At 37.5% G+C, this 14,500-nt stretch overlaps 1 protein-coding gene across 1 annotated transcript in view; it reads right to left on the minus strand.

Annotated features, from left to right (window-relative positions):
- rap1gap2b (RAP1 GTPase activating protein 2b) overlaps positions 1 to 10,875 on the minus strand; it is a 43,384-nt gene extending 32,509 nt beyond the window's left edge. The window contains exons 1-2 of the mRNA XM_066645514.1: positions 10,483 to 10,875; positions 3,512 to 3,547 (exon numbers count right to left, since the gene is read on the minus strand). Of these exons, the coding sequence (XP_066501611.1) occupies positions 3,512 to 3,547; positions 10,483 to 10,526 (80 nt within the window). The 5' untranslated portion in view covers positions 10,527 to 10,875. The remainder of the gene's footprint in view (positions 1 to 3,511; positions 3,548 to 10,482) is intronic.
- Between the last annotated feature and the right edge of the window lie 3,625 nt (positions 10,876 to 14,500).

The following is a 14,500-nucleotide window of genomic DNA, read 5'->3' on the forward strand; positions in this document are numbered from 1 at the left end:
TAATACAAAATCACACAGCTATCACTGAGGAAAGAAGCATAAATATACAGCCATATACTAAAAAAAGCATACTGATTATATGTGAGCGAAACATCATATTGAAGCTGTTGTAACAAAACATAATGTATTTTATTATTATTTATGTGGAAATACACTTTTCAGTTCAGAAGTTTATTCAATTTCAGTTTCCACTCCTAGCTGGGCTACATGTGTGTGTGTGCGTGCGTGTGTGTGTGTGTGTGTGTGTGTGTGTGTGTGTGGTTTGTGTGTGTGTGTGTGAGAGAGAGAGAGAGAGAGAGAGAGCCATATCATACACAGAATGTGACCTCCTCTGATATGGTCCATCATTCACTTGTATGCTAAGCTAAACTGAATTGACAGGGTTGTCAGATGTGTCAAAAAACATGGACTAATGAAGCAACCGAGACTTCCCTGAGGTGCTGCAAGTGACTCTGAAACATTCAAGCAAGCATCCAGGCTAGCATTGACCTAGCCATGTCACGACCTTTACCAGACCATGGCCTTTTAGTAAAAAAAATATGTTCATTGTAATGCTCCCTACACTATGCAAATATTGTGGTAAGATGCATTTAGGAAACTCTAAAGAAGCATCTTGAGGATTCTCTTATCTACGTACAAGTAAGCATGCCAGCTTTACTCCATTAATCCTGACTGCTCAGTTTTTAATTAAATGTCAATTAAACTGAATCATCTCAATAAATTAGTAGTGATTAGTTTGTCAAGTAGACAGTTTGCATAATAATGCTTTAAATGAAATCTCCTACTGGTCTCTACTGCAGTAAGAATTAAGGCCTGATGAACACATTTACATTTTTTACATAATATTTTCTTTTTACCTCTGTACCATTTATTCAAAGTAATAATGTGTATTGTTTTAGGAAACAAAATAGAAATGTCAAGTGGAATTTATTTTAAACTGATCATTGCAGAAATCTTTTGTCCTAAACAAAAAAGTCTATTTTCCTAGTAATATAAAGAACATAATATAGTGGATGGTAAAGTTTTATGATGAACATGTTTGGGGCCATTCATATTCACTAATACATAGATTTTCTTAATTAAAATATTGTATTATTATTTTATACATATTATTATAGACAAAATTGTATAAATTCCATGCATGGCTTATTTGTGATCAGTTCGGTCCACTTTATTGTACAGATTTTTTTTAATATGCAACAAGTCTTATCAACTTTGGAAAGAGTCAGTTTAACCTGGAAATCAACTGAGTATTGCCTATGCAAGCGTAGCTGGCAACATAAGTTCTGTGGCCTGTCCTGAAGTGTCCTGTCGTATTCCACACCTTTGTGGCACACACTGAACAGAAGGTGAAGAGAAAGATATGGAGATGCCACCTGTTACCATCTTAATGGCCTGCCAAAGCTATTCTCCTGGGGTGTGAGTTGAACAACACAGAGTTATTACACAAACAAGCACTCTTGATTCCAAATGGTGAGCGTTTTTATGAGGATAACATTGTTTTTCTGTAATATAACTATAAATAACACTTTTACAGCTTTGCTGTATACTCATACCGTAGTATAAAGATGGGCTAAAAGATGTTCCATCTCTAATCAGAACAAAGGGACAAACAGGCTTGGAGCTCCAATGAACATGGATTCATTGGTATCATATTGACAGCCACTACAAGTTCAAAGAATTTACCTTGTGAACAGGACTACAATAAATAGAAACAGGCTCACAATCTGCTCTTTCTGTGGGCATGCAAGTGCACACTACTACTGAAAATTAATGACCCTTTCTTTTCATCATACATGGAGGTGTTCACAGTTTGTGGATATCAACCAGTGCCCGCTGAACAGTGGATCATTTCCATGTGTATAACAGCTAATGGCCTTGTAGTCACGACCCCATTCAACCAGAGCAGCCCCACTCCACTCCCTACTGACGAATAGCACTTTACCATTCTTCAAAGCTTTCCATAAACCACTGACAAATACAGGCAGGGAATGAGAAACAGAGAATGAGAGAGAGAGAGAGAGAGAGAGAGAGAGAGAGAGAGAGCGAGCGAGAGAGAGAGAGAGAGAGAGAGAAACAGACAGAGACATCACCTGCAAATAGTAAAAATCTATGAGCAAATGCTAGATGTAGGTAGTTATATAGATGGACTGACATGGTAGCTATTATTGATGATTGTATTAACTATGTATATAACATGAAATGTCATGCTAACAACTAAATACAGAAATACAGAGTCAGAAAAGCTCACTCGCGTTCACAAAGCTCCAGGGTTATAGGGTTGTAGGTTTGAGCCCTGCTCCGGGTGACTGTCTGTGAAGTCTATTTCTGCATTGACTCAATGAAGCTCCTACACCGTTATGAGTGCCGCATCTGCATTGCTCTGCAATTAAACCGCCAAGAATCTAGGGCTAAATCTGAAACATCTTCCTCTACACTATGTAATACACAATGTAGAGGTGTAGCAGCATTAGTTTTGTAAATCTTTAAATGTCACTATTAAGGAGTAGGCCATTGTTTAAGACAGAGCATAGTTTACATGAGTTGCCAGGAAAGAAACAAATACAAAACTGTAACGTTTCTCCTGCGTGGTCCAGTTTCTCAGAGTTTTTTTTTTCTTAAGGCAGACAGGAGACATCTGTACATTTCCTTCATTCAAAGATTTTCTTAATCACAGACATACACACAATGTCTCTTGCCATGAATTTGCTGCTGTCTGCAGTCTCTATAGTGTGAAGAAGATGTGTTCATGGTTCTGTACTTCTTCTTTTCAACTTCAACAATGTCCTTCCGAATACTGATCAACGTGACGTGTAGTTACATTCCTGGAGAGGTATGCATCAGGCTACACTGTAGGGTTTGAATCAATGTAAGTAAGTATAAATTGGACTTGAAGTATTTGGTGTATTCATCCTGTTTCTGTGTGGGTTTCCTCCAGGTGCTACATTTCCCATCAACAATATGTAGGTGAATTGGCTACTCAAATGTGTCCATATGTGAATGAATGTGTGAGTGTATGTCACCCTACGAAGGACTGGTGCCTCCTCCAGGGTGTGTTCCCTCCTTGTGCCCAGTGATTCCTGGTAGTCTCTGGACCCACCGTGACCACAAACTGGATAAGCGGTTTACAGTTCTTTGCAAAAAGGACAGCATGTAACAATCATGGCACTAGTAAAATTCTTTCTACACGCCCCTAGTGACCACTGTCTGGATGGAAATTGACCGCTGTGTATGTCTGCAGTGTGTGCGACTACATGCTGTGCAGGGTGATTGATATGTAATTGCCACAATGAGTACTGCAAATCAAGCAAGAAATTAATAAATTAATTCATTTCCAAAATTGAGCCTAATCTGGTCTGCTGTAACCTAATGTTTCCATTTCACCATGGCTATTTCTGTGTAGTCATCATATACACATTCTCTTGACTGGCCATTTATACCTCTCTTTACAGAGATAACCTGATATATTGTTCTTTGTGCATGTGTGTGTGTGTGTGTACAAATTACTCACCTGCTTCTGAGAGCGGTGACGGTGGATTTGTCAATCCTGTAATTGTAAGAAAAGAAAGAGATTTTAAAACATACCCAGAAAATATATTATTGAATAACATCATATGTTCAGTATTTTTAAGCAGTTTGGTGTTGGCACTTTCAAATATCATTATTAAAATATCCTTGATCTATTTTTTACATATGAAAATAAAGAATATAGTAAAGACTGAAACAATCATAATATATAAATAATACATGCATACATAATATTTTTAATGCATTTACTTTTTCCCACTTCTGTGTAGCACAGTACTAGCTTTTTCCTGCCTGAGGGGAAAATTCCACAGCAGAGATGGATTTACACAATATAAACAGGAAAACAACTTTATAAGTCCCCATAATCTAAAATACAGTTAGAGTGTAGAGAAAACAAGGTGAAATGGGCTTGTCTCTTGTTTGTCTGAATTGCTAGAAAATGGAATCAGAGGGAAAAAAACACTTTGTATGCTAATAGATTTTTTTTTTACCTTAAATTACTACTTTAAAGGTTTACCTGTAGTCCCCTTTTTGCCATTCTCTTTATACAGATCATGTTTTAACACAGAAACTGGAGTGTAGATATAGTATATACACCACACAAGTGCCATTAAATAAATAAGATTTCTGAAACACACATAAGATAATCTAAAACACACATAACCCTTTAAACTCTGAACTTATTATTATTTGTTAATCTATAGATGGGCAGCATGGGGGCGCAGCAGGTAGTGTTGCAGTCACACAGCTCCAGGGTCCTGGAGGTTGTGGGTTTGATTCCCACTCTGTGAGGCGTTTGGTATGTTCTCCCTGTGTCCGCTTTGGTTTCCTCCAGGTGCTCCAGTCCAAAAACACACGTTGGTAGGTGGATTGGGGACAATGAAAGTGTGATTGTGTGAGTGAATGTGTTGCCCTGTGAAGGACTGGCGCCCCCTCCAGGGTGTAGCTAACTAAGCTAATTAACAAGCTGCAAAATCACATTATACTACTGTATTAGCATATGCTACATGTAAGGTTAAAGTGAGAGCAGAACTGGAATATGTTCAGCTCTGTACAAACCCTACAAACACAAATGTGGTTGTTACTACGTTGTGACAATAACATATTGGTTTTGAGCCCACAAAGATGTGACAACACTGAGTAACAGCATTCTAGGAGATTCAAAAAATGTAATTACAACGTTGCACAGCAAAAGTAATCTGTACAACAAAATTATAAACTGGACCACCATTTGAATGCTGATGTGATGTCAGTAGATTAACAATATACTAATGGTACAGTTACTTTGATGACATTGGAGCAAGAAAAAAGACAAGAATTTGACAATATGTCAAATGTGTTCATGACAGCGCTTGCTAAATGAGTAAAAAGCTAATCTATGTTGTATATTACAATTTATGCATTCATTCATTATCTCTAACTGCTTATCCAGTTCAGGGTCTGGTATCATTGGGCGCAAGACAGGAATAAACCCTGGAGGCACCAGTCCTTTACAGGGAAACACACATAAGGTAGCTTTTGGGTCACCAATCCACCTACCAACGCTCCGGACTGTGGGAGGAAACCAGAGCAAACCCACACAGACAAGAGAAGAACACACCACACTCCTCACAGACAGTCACCCAGAGTGGGACTTGAACCCACAACCTCTATGTCCCTGGAGCTGTGTGATTGCAACACTACCTGCTGCGCCACCATGCCGCCCCTTACAATTTATTCAATTTTATAATATTGATATTTCCATGTTACTATGAAGAATATCACATATGAGTTTAAGGTGCTAAAACAAACAATTGCTACTGCATATTTATACAGCTCAAAATCTGCCTGTGCACCTATCTGAGGCGAATGCTTTCACTGAGTCACTGTGTGAGAGGTTTGTCTATGTGTGTGTGTGTGTGTGTGTGTGAGCAAATGTTGAGGCTGCGTTGAGCCCAGCGTGCTAACACAGAGAAATTGTGACAGGGTAAACAGCAGCCTGTGGCAGAGAGAGAGAGAGAGAGAGAGAGAGAGAGAGAGAGAGAGAGAGAGAGAGAGAGAGAGAGAGAGAGAGAGAGAGAGAGAGAGAGAGAGAGAGAGAGAGAGAGAGACTGACTTTAAGTAGACTAAAGTATAAATGAGATAAATGTTCATCCTTGTATTCAGTAATGCATGGACAGTGTATTCACTGACAAGAATTTGTTTTTATATTGCCTTTCCTCAATTAATCCTGCTGTTATGTTGCGGGTCAAATTGACCCAGGAACATCATTACTGTTCCTGAAAAACGAACATAATAGGAAGGTTAACTGATATATAATTTTTCTTTTCAGTGTTCCATTCAAGGTTTAATTTGTTAAGTATAAAGTGTTAAATGTGTGCTGAAACATCAAATATTACTAAGCTTCCTGATCAGGCTTTTTTACAGCGTAGAGACAGAGAGAGACAATAAAAAGAGAGAGTGTGAGGAGAGAGAAAGACAAAGAATATGTTTTTGTGTGTGTGTGTGTGTGTGAGAGAGAGAGGGGGGGGGGGTTTAGCGAGCAATGGTAAAATAAGCTTTCGAGGAAAGTAAAGTTTAAACGTGTGACACAGACTGGAAGTTTATAAATCACTTTTTGGAAGCCAGTTGTTAACCGTTCTTTAGGGTTCAGAACTTTCTCTGATATACTCTTTTCTGTCAGGATGAGACAAGAACACTGCAGTTTCCCTTTTTTAATTAAATACATTGAGACCTTGCTGCACTGTGAGTGCATGTTTTCTGCGTGTTTTGTGTTTTGGCTGAGGTAACGGGCTGTGGCTTGGCTGGGTGTGGTGGGGATGTGGGTAAAAGTGAGAGAGGAAGGGTGTGTATGCATGTGTCTATATGAGTGTGTGTGACAGATTTTCCCACAGCATAAAAACCTGACTCAAACAGATGCCATTAACTAAGCACACAACCTGCATTATCTGAGAAACACAAAAATATTGAGGTTTTGTTGATGTTGCGGAGGCAGAGAGCAGTGAGGTTTCAATTTTAACCATAGCTCCTGTGCATGCACACCTCAGTATTTTATCAGTTTCATTGTTATCTGGGGACTGAACTAAACTTATATCTCAAAAACACCCACAAGGCTTCACATATTAGTTTCTTCAACAGTGATGATACTAATGGCAAGTTCTGCCCAGTTATTTGCTCATTTCTCATTTACCTAAATTAACCAGCTTTCCTTTAATAGCCCAAAGGCCGATTGAAGCATATTAAAGCTAGAGAAAGTCTTCAGTGCTTCCTGTCAAACTTTTGACCTCTAGCACCCACCCTACATATCAGCAAAAAGTAGTAGTTCTGCTGAAGTGTTTACAGAATGCAGAACGATTGACAGACACACAAACACACACACACACACACACACACACACACACAGAGAGAGAGAGAGAGAGAGAGAGAGAGAGAGAGACAGAGAGAGAGAGGGGTAGCATAATAAGCTTTAAAAGCTTCAGGAAAAAAAAGCAAGTTTCATGTCAGCATCATTATAAATAAAGCATTCGCTAGCTCCAATGGCTAAGACTGAAACAACCACATATACAATGCACAAGTGGGACATGTGTTTGTTTTTCTATGGCATCAGGACCAGTGTATTAGCTTTTAAGCCCAGTGCTGTGCACAAATAAAATAAGATAAACTGAAAAGTAAAGGCATAAATGTGAAGAAATGATGAAGATAATTAAAAAATGTGGGCTTCCAATAAGATAGAGGGAGGAATCGCAGAGAGAGAGAGAGATGAAAAGAGGGGGCTTGAAGTGTGGAATCATGCTAATATCCCTTCTAATATCTCCTACATTATTAACAAGTCTGGGTATTTGAGGACAATGTGAAGAAAAACAGTGACTTTGCCAAGCTGAACAGAATGCTTAGTACAGTCAGCGCATGATACAGTGTATGAGACACATCACCTGGCACCCAACATGCACAAACATAAGCACACAAACATACACACACAGACACACACACACACCAGGCAAAAGAGAGGGTAGCCTAATCAGAAAGAACTAATACAGTACATTGTATACTTTATAAGACTAGCATTAAATAATGTGGAAAAACTACCGTTGCTTAATGGAGTGATCAGACTTCTGTCAACCAGTGCCCTAAAGGTAAAAACTAAACACAGTGTTTGACTGATCTCTCTAACACTTAAAGTCACAATTACCACTTGCAATGAGCCTGCTACTACACACTTCAGGCTTACTGCAACAAGCTTATGGAAATTTGAGTGACTGCACTTTGGTGGATTCTGAACTTTCATTCTATGCCACATTTGTGTTCAGAAGCAGAAACCTCTTTGGACTGCACTTAAATTGCTCACTCTCATAACAACAGCAGTAATCCAGTACCTGAGAGAATTACCTGGAGAATACACTTTAATGCATTAATACTTGAATAACAGGCCTTGGGTTTTAAGGGCTGAAGTTAAAATTTGAAATCTTTACTACATTCTCAGAAAAAAAGAAGTAGAGGTACATTATTGTACCTTTAAAGATACCGCAGTTGTTTAAAGTTGTGTTCCCTAAGGGTGCATTACACTATCTTCTCCAGAAGGTGAATATTTGTACATTTTCATGATCAAACTTTGTAAAATAAAAGAACATAATATAAATCGTGGAGAAGAAATTGGGAGTGTAAATTCAACCCAATTTGAAAATCTACAATTCATATGTATCCATATTAGAATAAGGATACAATTATGTACCTAACTAAAGTACTGTATGTGTTCCCTTAGGGTACCACCACAATGACAGCAAAAGGTTTTTTGGACAGTGTAAGATACATCCTCAAACAGCTGCTGCCAAAAGGTCTGAACTATTGGACTATTGTTTAAAATTCCTGACTTGGTTTTTGATATAATAGTCTGTTAACTTACTGTGTCTATGTGGAAAAGAAAGAATACAGAATTAGATTGTGCTGCATCCCATAATATGGAGAGAGATTAGTCTCAAAATACTTTACAAATGCACCCCAATCTGTGTCTCATGGTCTGCAGTTTGTACAAATACAGATAAATTCATAAATACATGTTTTTGTTTTTCATAGATATATGTTTTAATTTGCATATATTTGTAAAGTTTAAGTCTTGAATTTAAATTTTATTTGTAAATTGTTGAATCTGCGTTGTTGAATCGAGTCACTTCCGGGTTTTTCGTGATGTGCATTTGTTCATTTCCTCTCGCAGGTTTTTGAATTTTGAGACACTAATTTTCGGATTTCACCCGATCCAAATACAAATGCAGCCTGATCCACAAATGTGGCCAGCAGACGAAGAAGATGTATTCATTTGTGAACAGTGAAACATATTTGTGACTTGTGTTTAATTTGTGGATTAACATTTACGCATTTCTAAAGTATTTTGAGACTAATCTCTCTCCATAGTATGGGATGCAGTACAATCTAATTCTGTATTCTTTCTTTTCCACATAGACACAGTAAGGCAGTAAGCACCAGCATGAACAGTCTGGTAAACCGTGCTTCATGGTCTGTGCCCTGAAACGCATGAGCAGATTGAGCCAAGATAACACTAAAATATTAATACATCACTTTAGAGAGCTGACTGGGACTATGAGTGTAGGGCTTTATATATCTCCTCAACATCATCACTCACACAGTAGTGCAGTACTTCAATGGGCACCATGTTTTTTAGGTCAGTGTTTCTCTTTAGATCTGGGCTTTGTTTCCTAAGGCATATCTACTCTTAAAAGGTGAGAAACTGAGTTTAGGAAAAATTTAACCCTTGCTAAATCTGAAGTGAACTACACACAGTTGCAGTGTTGTAGTAACTTCTAAAGATCAGGGAACCCTGCTGATATGACGACATGTCTTGAACTTGTAATATAAAATGATTTTGCTATCCTGTACATGAAGGAAAGCATATTAGTTAATGTCACCACTATGAAAATTAATACTTAGGGTTAGGGTTAGGGTTACTAGTAACTGTCATTACAAAGAAGGAAATAAATTACACAGACAGCTGAAAATACTTGGGAAAAATATTGGGAGGACAACAAGCTAAAAGTTAAGGTAGCTGGCTATCTAGATTTCTCACCTCACTCTACCTGGCTGTAATAGATTTAAAAAATGTTCGATATTGATGAACAAAACACGAGAAGTATACAGTGTGAATGTTGAATGTGTAAAAGCAGTGGGGCTGGCTGTCCCTGTACATTTTTCTCATTGTACATGTTCTTCAAGCTTGTTCAAACACAAATGTGGAAAAGATGTTCAAATCAGTCTTTAAACTATTATTACATATAAATATTAAATGTCACCACCTAGGCTAGTGAGAGTAAGCCCTGTGTCAGTTTTCAGTTGTTGGGCAGGATAGAGTTAAACAGAATGGAAAGAAGCTGTACTGATCTCTGCTGAGATACATTCTCAAACAGCTCACACAAAGAAACATGCCTCAAAGGAATTTTACACTGTTGGTTTGGGTCGACTGTGGCGAATATATGGCCTTAAATATGTCTACAAAGCTGATGTCCGGACAATTAATATGCCTGTTTTTGTAGTGAACAATGACCAGGAAATTCATTGTAGAATGGCTTTTACCTTCAGGTAAATTTCAATCTCAATTACATATTTACCCCAAAGAGTTCTGTGGTTGTTTATGGCCCAGCACAACATTCATCATTCTCATAAATTACATAAATTTCATATAGGCTCCAGAATAAGTTATGAATAATTTCCTGTATAATAAGCCTCAAGATTAATTGCTGAATAATAAGCCTGAATTTATAGTGATAAGAATTCATCAGTGATGATAAACACATGCATGCTTTCACACAACAACAAAAACCTCTTATTCAAATCATATACACACACACTCTCTCTCTCTCTCTCTCTCTCTCACACACACACACACACACGTGCACACACACAGCATCTGGCACACACTCTGACTAGCACACAGCTAGCAGTTGATCCTGCTCCATGTGAGGGACCTACCATCCAAATCCTCCGAAGGACACACTCCTCTTCCTCCTCAGCATGCTCACACTCTTCCAGCTCTTTGTTCGCCCCTCTCTGTCTCCCACTAAATGCTTGTCTCCAACTGTTTCTCTAACAATCCCTTTCTTTCTCTCACTGCCTTGTCCCTGTCTTGCTCTATCTTTTCTCTTTTTTCTTCACTCTACTGTCTCTAAATATTTTCCCTACAATCAGTGTCTGTTTCTCTGTGTTTGTGTCCTCAGTCTTACTCTCTCTCAGGGCTTACTCCCTTGTGATAATCTCTCTCTTTCTCTATGTGATGTATGTATCTCTTTCTCTCTTGCTCTCTTTCCCTCCACTGGTTTTACATCTGTCTCCACCCTCTCATTCTATTTCTGTGACAGTTTTTGATTCCTGCACCTGCTAAGCCGCTCCCTCTTCACTTCAGCTCTTCAACTCAGCACACACTGAGAGCAGACGAGAAGGAGGAGGGTCGAGGGAGGTGGGGCTGAGCTGAATGCAGTCAATTCTCTCTCTCTCTCTCTCTCTCTCTCTCTCTCTCTCTCTCTCTCCCTCTCTCTCTCCCTCTCCCTCTCTTTCTCTGTGTGTGTGTGTGTGTGTGTATGTGTGTTCTTTCACTCTCTGGGCCCCCTACTCCTGGTATGAAAAATAAATAGGCAGGGTTATTGTTATTAACAGGGCTTCCTGTCATCCTGCTGTGTGTCATTTTACCCATCACCCATTTTACACACCCATACAGTTTACAACACTGTAAATACTTGTTCAGTCAATGAGTAAAAATATAATAATATTAAAAATAAAACTGGATACCTACGTTTTACCAATTCAGTCTCTTAAGTGTAATACATAATAGCTCCAGCCTTTCCCAAAAAATAATATATACTTGTGGTCCATGTGTAATTTTATTATTTAATTCTATGTGCGCAGGTAAAAAAAAATTCCGATTGTTGCTAAAAATGCCATTAGTCTCCTAAATCACAGGTGCAGCAGAGACCTTCACAAATCACAAAACAACAAAATCTGAATAGTCTTTTATCTATGTTCTTGCTTTGGATGATAAATCCTACCTGGGAGAGTATTATTAGAGGAAATAAGTCTAGAATAGTCTAAAAATAGACTAAACATACAATGACAAAAGAAAAGTTCCTCTAGCTTATAAAAAGGTGATTATTTTTCAGCTTCATGTAGAAGTCATTACATGCTAGTTTTATTACTGAGAGTTCCTTATCTGAACATGGATAATGTTTCCAACTATCCAACTAAGCCCTAGCTTTAGAAGCTGCAGTTTGTCCTTAGACAGCACATCAAACACAGCATGAGCTCAACCTCACTGGATGGCATCCAGGCAGAAAAATGGCTACTAATAAATCACTACAAATCTATCACAGTGACTGCAGAGTGTCAGTTATGAGGGTTATTTTTTGCAGATAGTATGTTACATATTTAATGATGGTACACACTACCATTCAGATGAAGAGCTGAAAAAGTGGAAATGGAAAAGTATATAATTATCCAGGCAGACATATTCAACATGGGCCTGCATTTATCCATGCCAATGAGGATATCAGCTGTATGCTGTATACTCCTTAGGTAACAGTGAGGGGTTTGATACGTTGTAAGAGCAGCAATATTAAAAATCGAAGCAGATTTCTCTATGGGAAAATGAATAATGGGAAGGCACTATCATCATTTCCCGTTGTGATCAGTAGTCATCCAATCCTGAAATGTTTTCTGTACATATTTATATATTTCCCTGAATGTAGCAGAAGGTAAACTAACACTGCTAAATTTAAAAGCATTTTGTTGTCAGATTAGCGTTATATAAATGTAACTATCTTTCATTCTTATTGGCTTTGGAATTATTTGTTACCACAGGGCACAACATTGGGGATTTTGAAAACAGCATTCATTAAAAAACATGTTTAGACTCAGATTTTGATGCTAAATACAGAACACAAATTGGTTTTTAAAATCTATAATTTTACATTTCAGAAAGCTGACTTGTAGGTCTACATATATTTGGAAATTTGTGATTTCTTCTAATTTAACCGTTTAATTTTTTAAATATTCTAACACAGCATAAACAGTACATTTACAAAAGAATATATAAATATATAACCATACTATTTTACACAAACCACACATTTCAAGGCTCCTCAAGGGTTCTGTAGTAAAGAAAATTGTTCTAAATAGAACCCTGAACATTCGAAGAACAATTTGTATGATTAATTGGTTCTTTGCATCATAAAGAACCCTCGAAGTACCATCATTTTTAACTCAGACAGTTCAATTCTGTCCAAGATACTCCTTCCTCTATCAGGCACTGAAAGTACAATCTATGGTATTATATTATCTGCTGAGTGAAATAGCGAGGGGTAGATAACTTGCTAGACCACGGAGACCAATATTCACTATATTCCTACTGCCAGGGGTCTCAGAGGGTCCCAACTCCCTCAAAAATAAGAAAGCTAAAATACTAGGGGAAAACTACTGCAGATATTAACATATGGTTTACAAGTAGCCACTGAATATCAGCAAATGTCTAGATGAATGTAGAAATGGTGTCTTTTGTCCTTCTGTTTCATTTTCATGTTGTTTGACGTTGTTCCCACTGGAATGGGATGTTAAAATGTTGTCATCCAACTGTGTAGGACACAATCAAATATATTTAAAATGGTGACAATAGCCCACAAAAAATCCTATGTGATACTGGTGGCGATTTTACTCCAATACAAATCTCAAGAGCGCCTCCAGGTGGCGAGAAGTACCTCATACAACGCACTGAACAACATCAGTCTGAGTCAGACTCTGTTCTTTCGTAATGATAGCAGTGTATCTCATTGTCTCATAACTTAAACGGAATTAACTGCACTACCCAGCGTGAACACCATTTCAACTGATGGTGACACTTCAAAGTTCAGAGGAACTGTAAAATACAGAGTTACATTAAGTCACTGTTAAGATAACATGGGATTTTATACTTGGAAAGAACTTCTAAATATTTGGGCTAATTTGAAATCTTAAAATGAATTATTTTTCTTCCTCAAAAATTATAGAATATAAAATTGTTTAATACTATGTTACACACTTTATTTATTGATGGCGTTTTTAGATTTGCAGGTTTACAGGCTTAATTTTTGCTGTTTTATGTGGTTTAATATGATTTCCATTGTTTGGTGCTAAATGCTACCCCAGTTATAAAAATTAGCCACTTACTGAAATATCTTCAAAGAATTTTCCCCTGTCGGAGCACTTTGAAACTGAAAAAAAAATAAGCATGACTCAAGACTAGGGTTCTATCTGTGCACATGCCCGCAGCAGAGTGTCATTTATGAGTATGAGGAGATAGTACGCAACACCTTTCATGATGGTACACCCTACCATTCAGATGAAGAGCTGAAAAAGTGGATAATGGCAGAATGGAAATTTTTCTCCAAGCAGACATATTCAACAACAACAAAAGACTTCTTTGACTTCTTTTCCCCTCTATTTTAGTCCACCTTTTTCTACACACTTAATAATGATGGTTCTTCAAGGGTTCTTAAGTCAAAGAAATATTTGAACCCTGAACCCTGAACACTTGAAGTAGCTTTTGCAACATTTAAAGGTTTTTTGCATCATGAAGGGGTTTTTCATAGAATAGAATGTGCTATAAATGGTTGAATATAGCACCTTTCAGAAAAGTTTTTTTTTCTCTTTATGAAAACACTCAGGTCAAGGGGCCGAAGGGGCAATCTATTAATTTTTTCTAACCATTAATATCCCAACAGCCAACTTCCCTAACAATGATTTTATTAATTATGTTTTTATTTATTATTTAATTTATTAAGTAATAAATCATTCTTAAAAGTTAATTAAACACAAGTACCCTATAGAATATAAAAAGCACAAACACTGCAAGTACATATCATAGATCAAAATGTTAAAGTGAACTTAGCCCTAGGCCATATTATGCATGAACAATGATCCTACTTTCAATTTACCACACTACTATATACAACTAAAAAAAACTCTA

Source organism: Hoplias malabaricus, chromosome 15, assembly GCF_029633855.1.
Source record: "Hoplias malabaricus isolate fHopMal1 chromosome 15, fHopMal1.hap1, whole genome shotgun sequence".
Classification (NCBI taxonomy): Eukaryota; Metazoa; Chordata; class Actinopteri; order Characiformes; family Erythrinidae; genus Hoplias; species Hoplias malabaricus.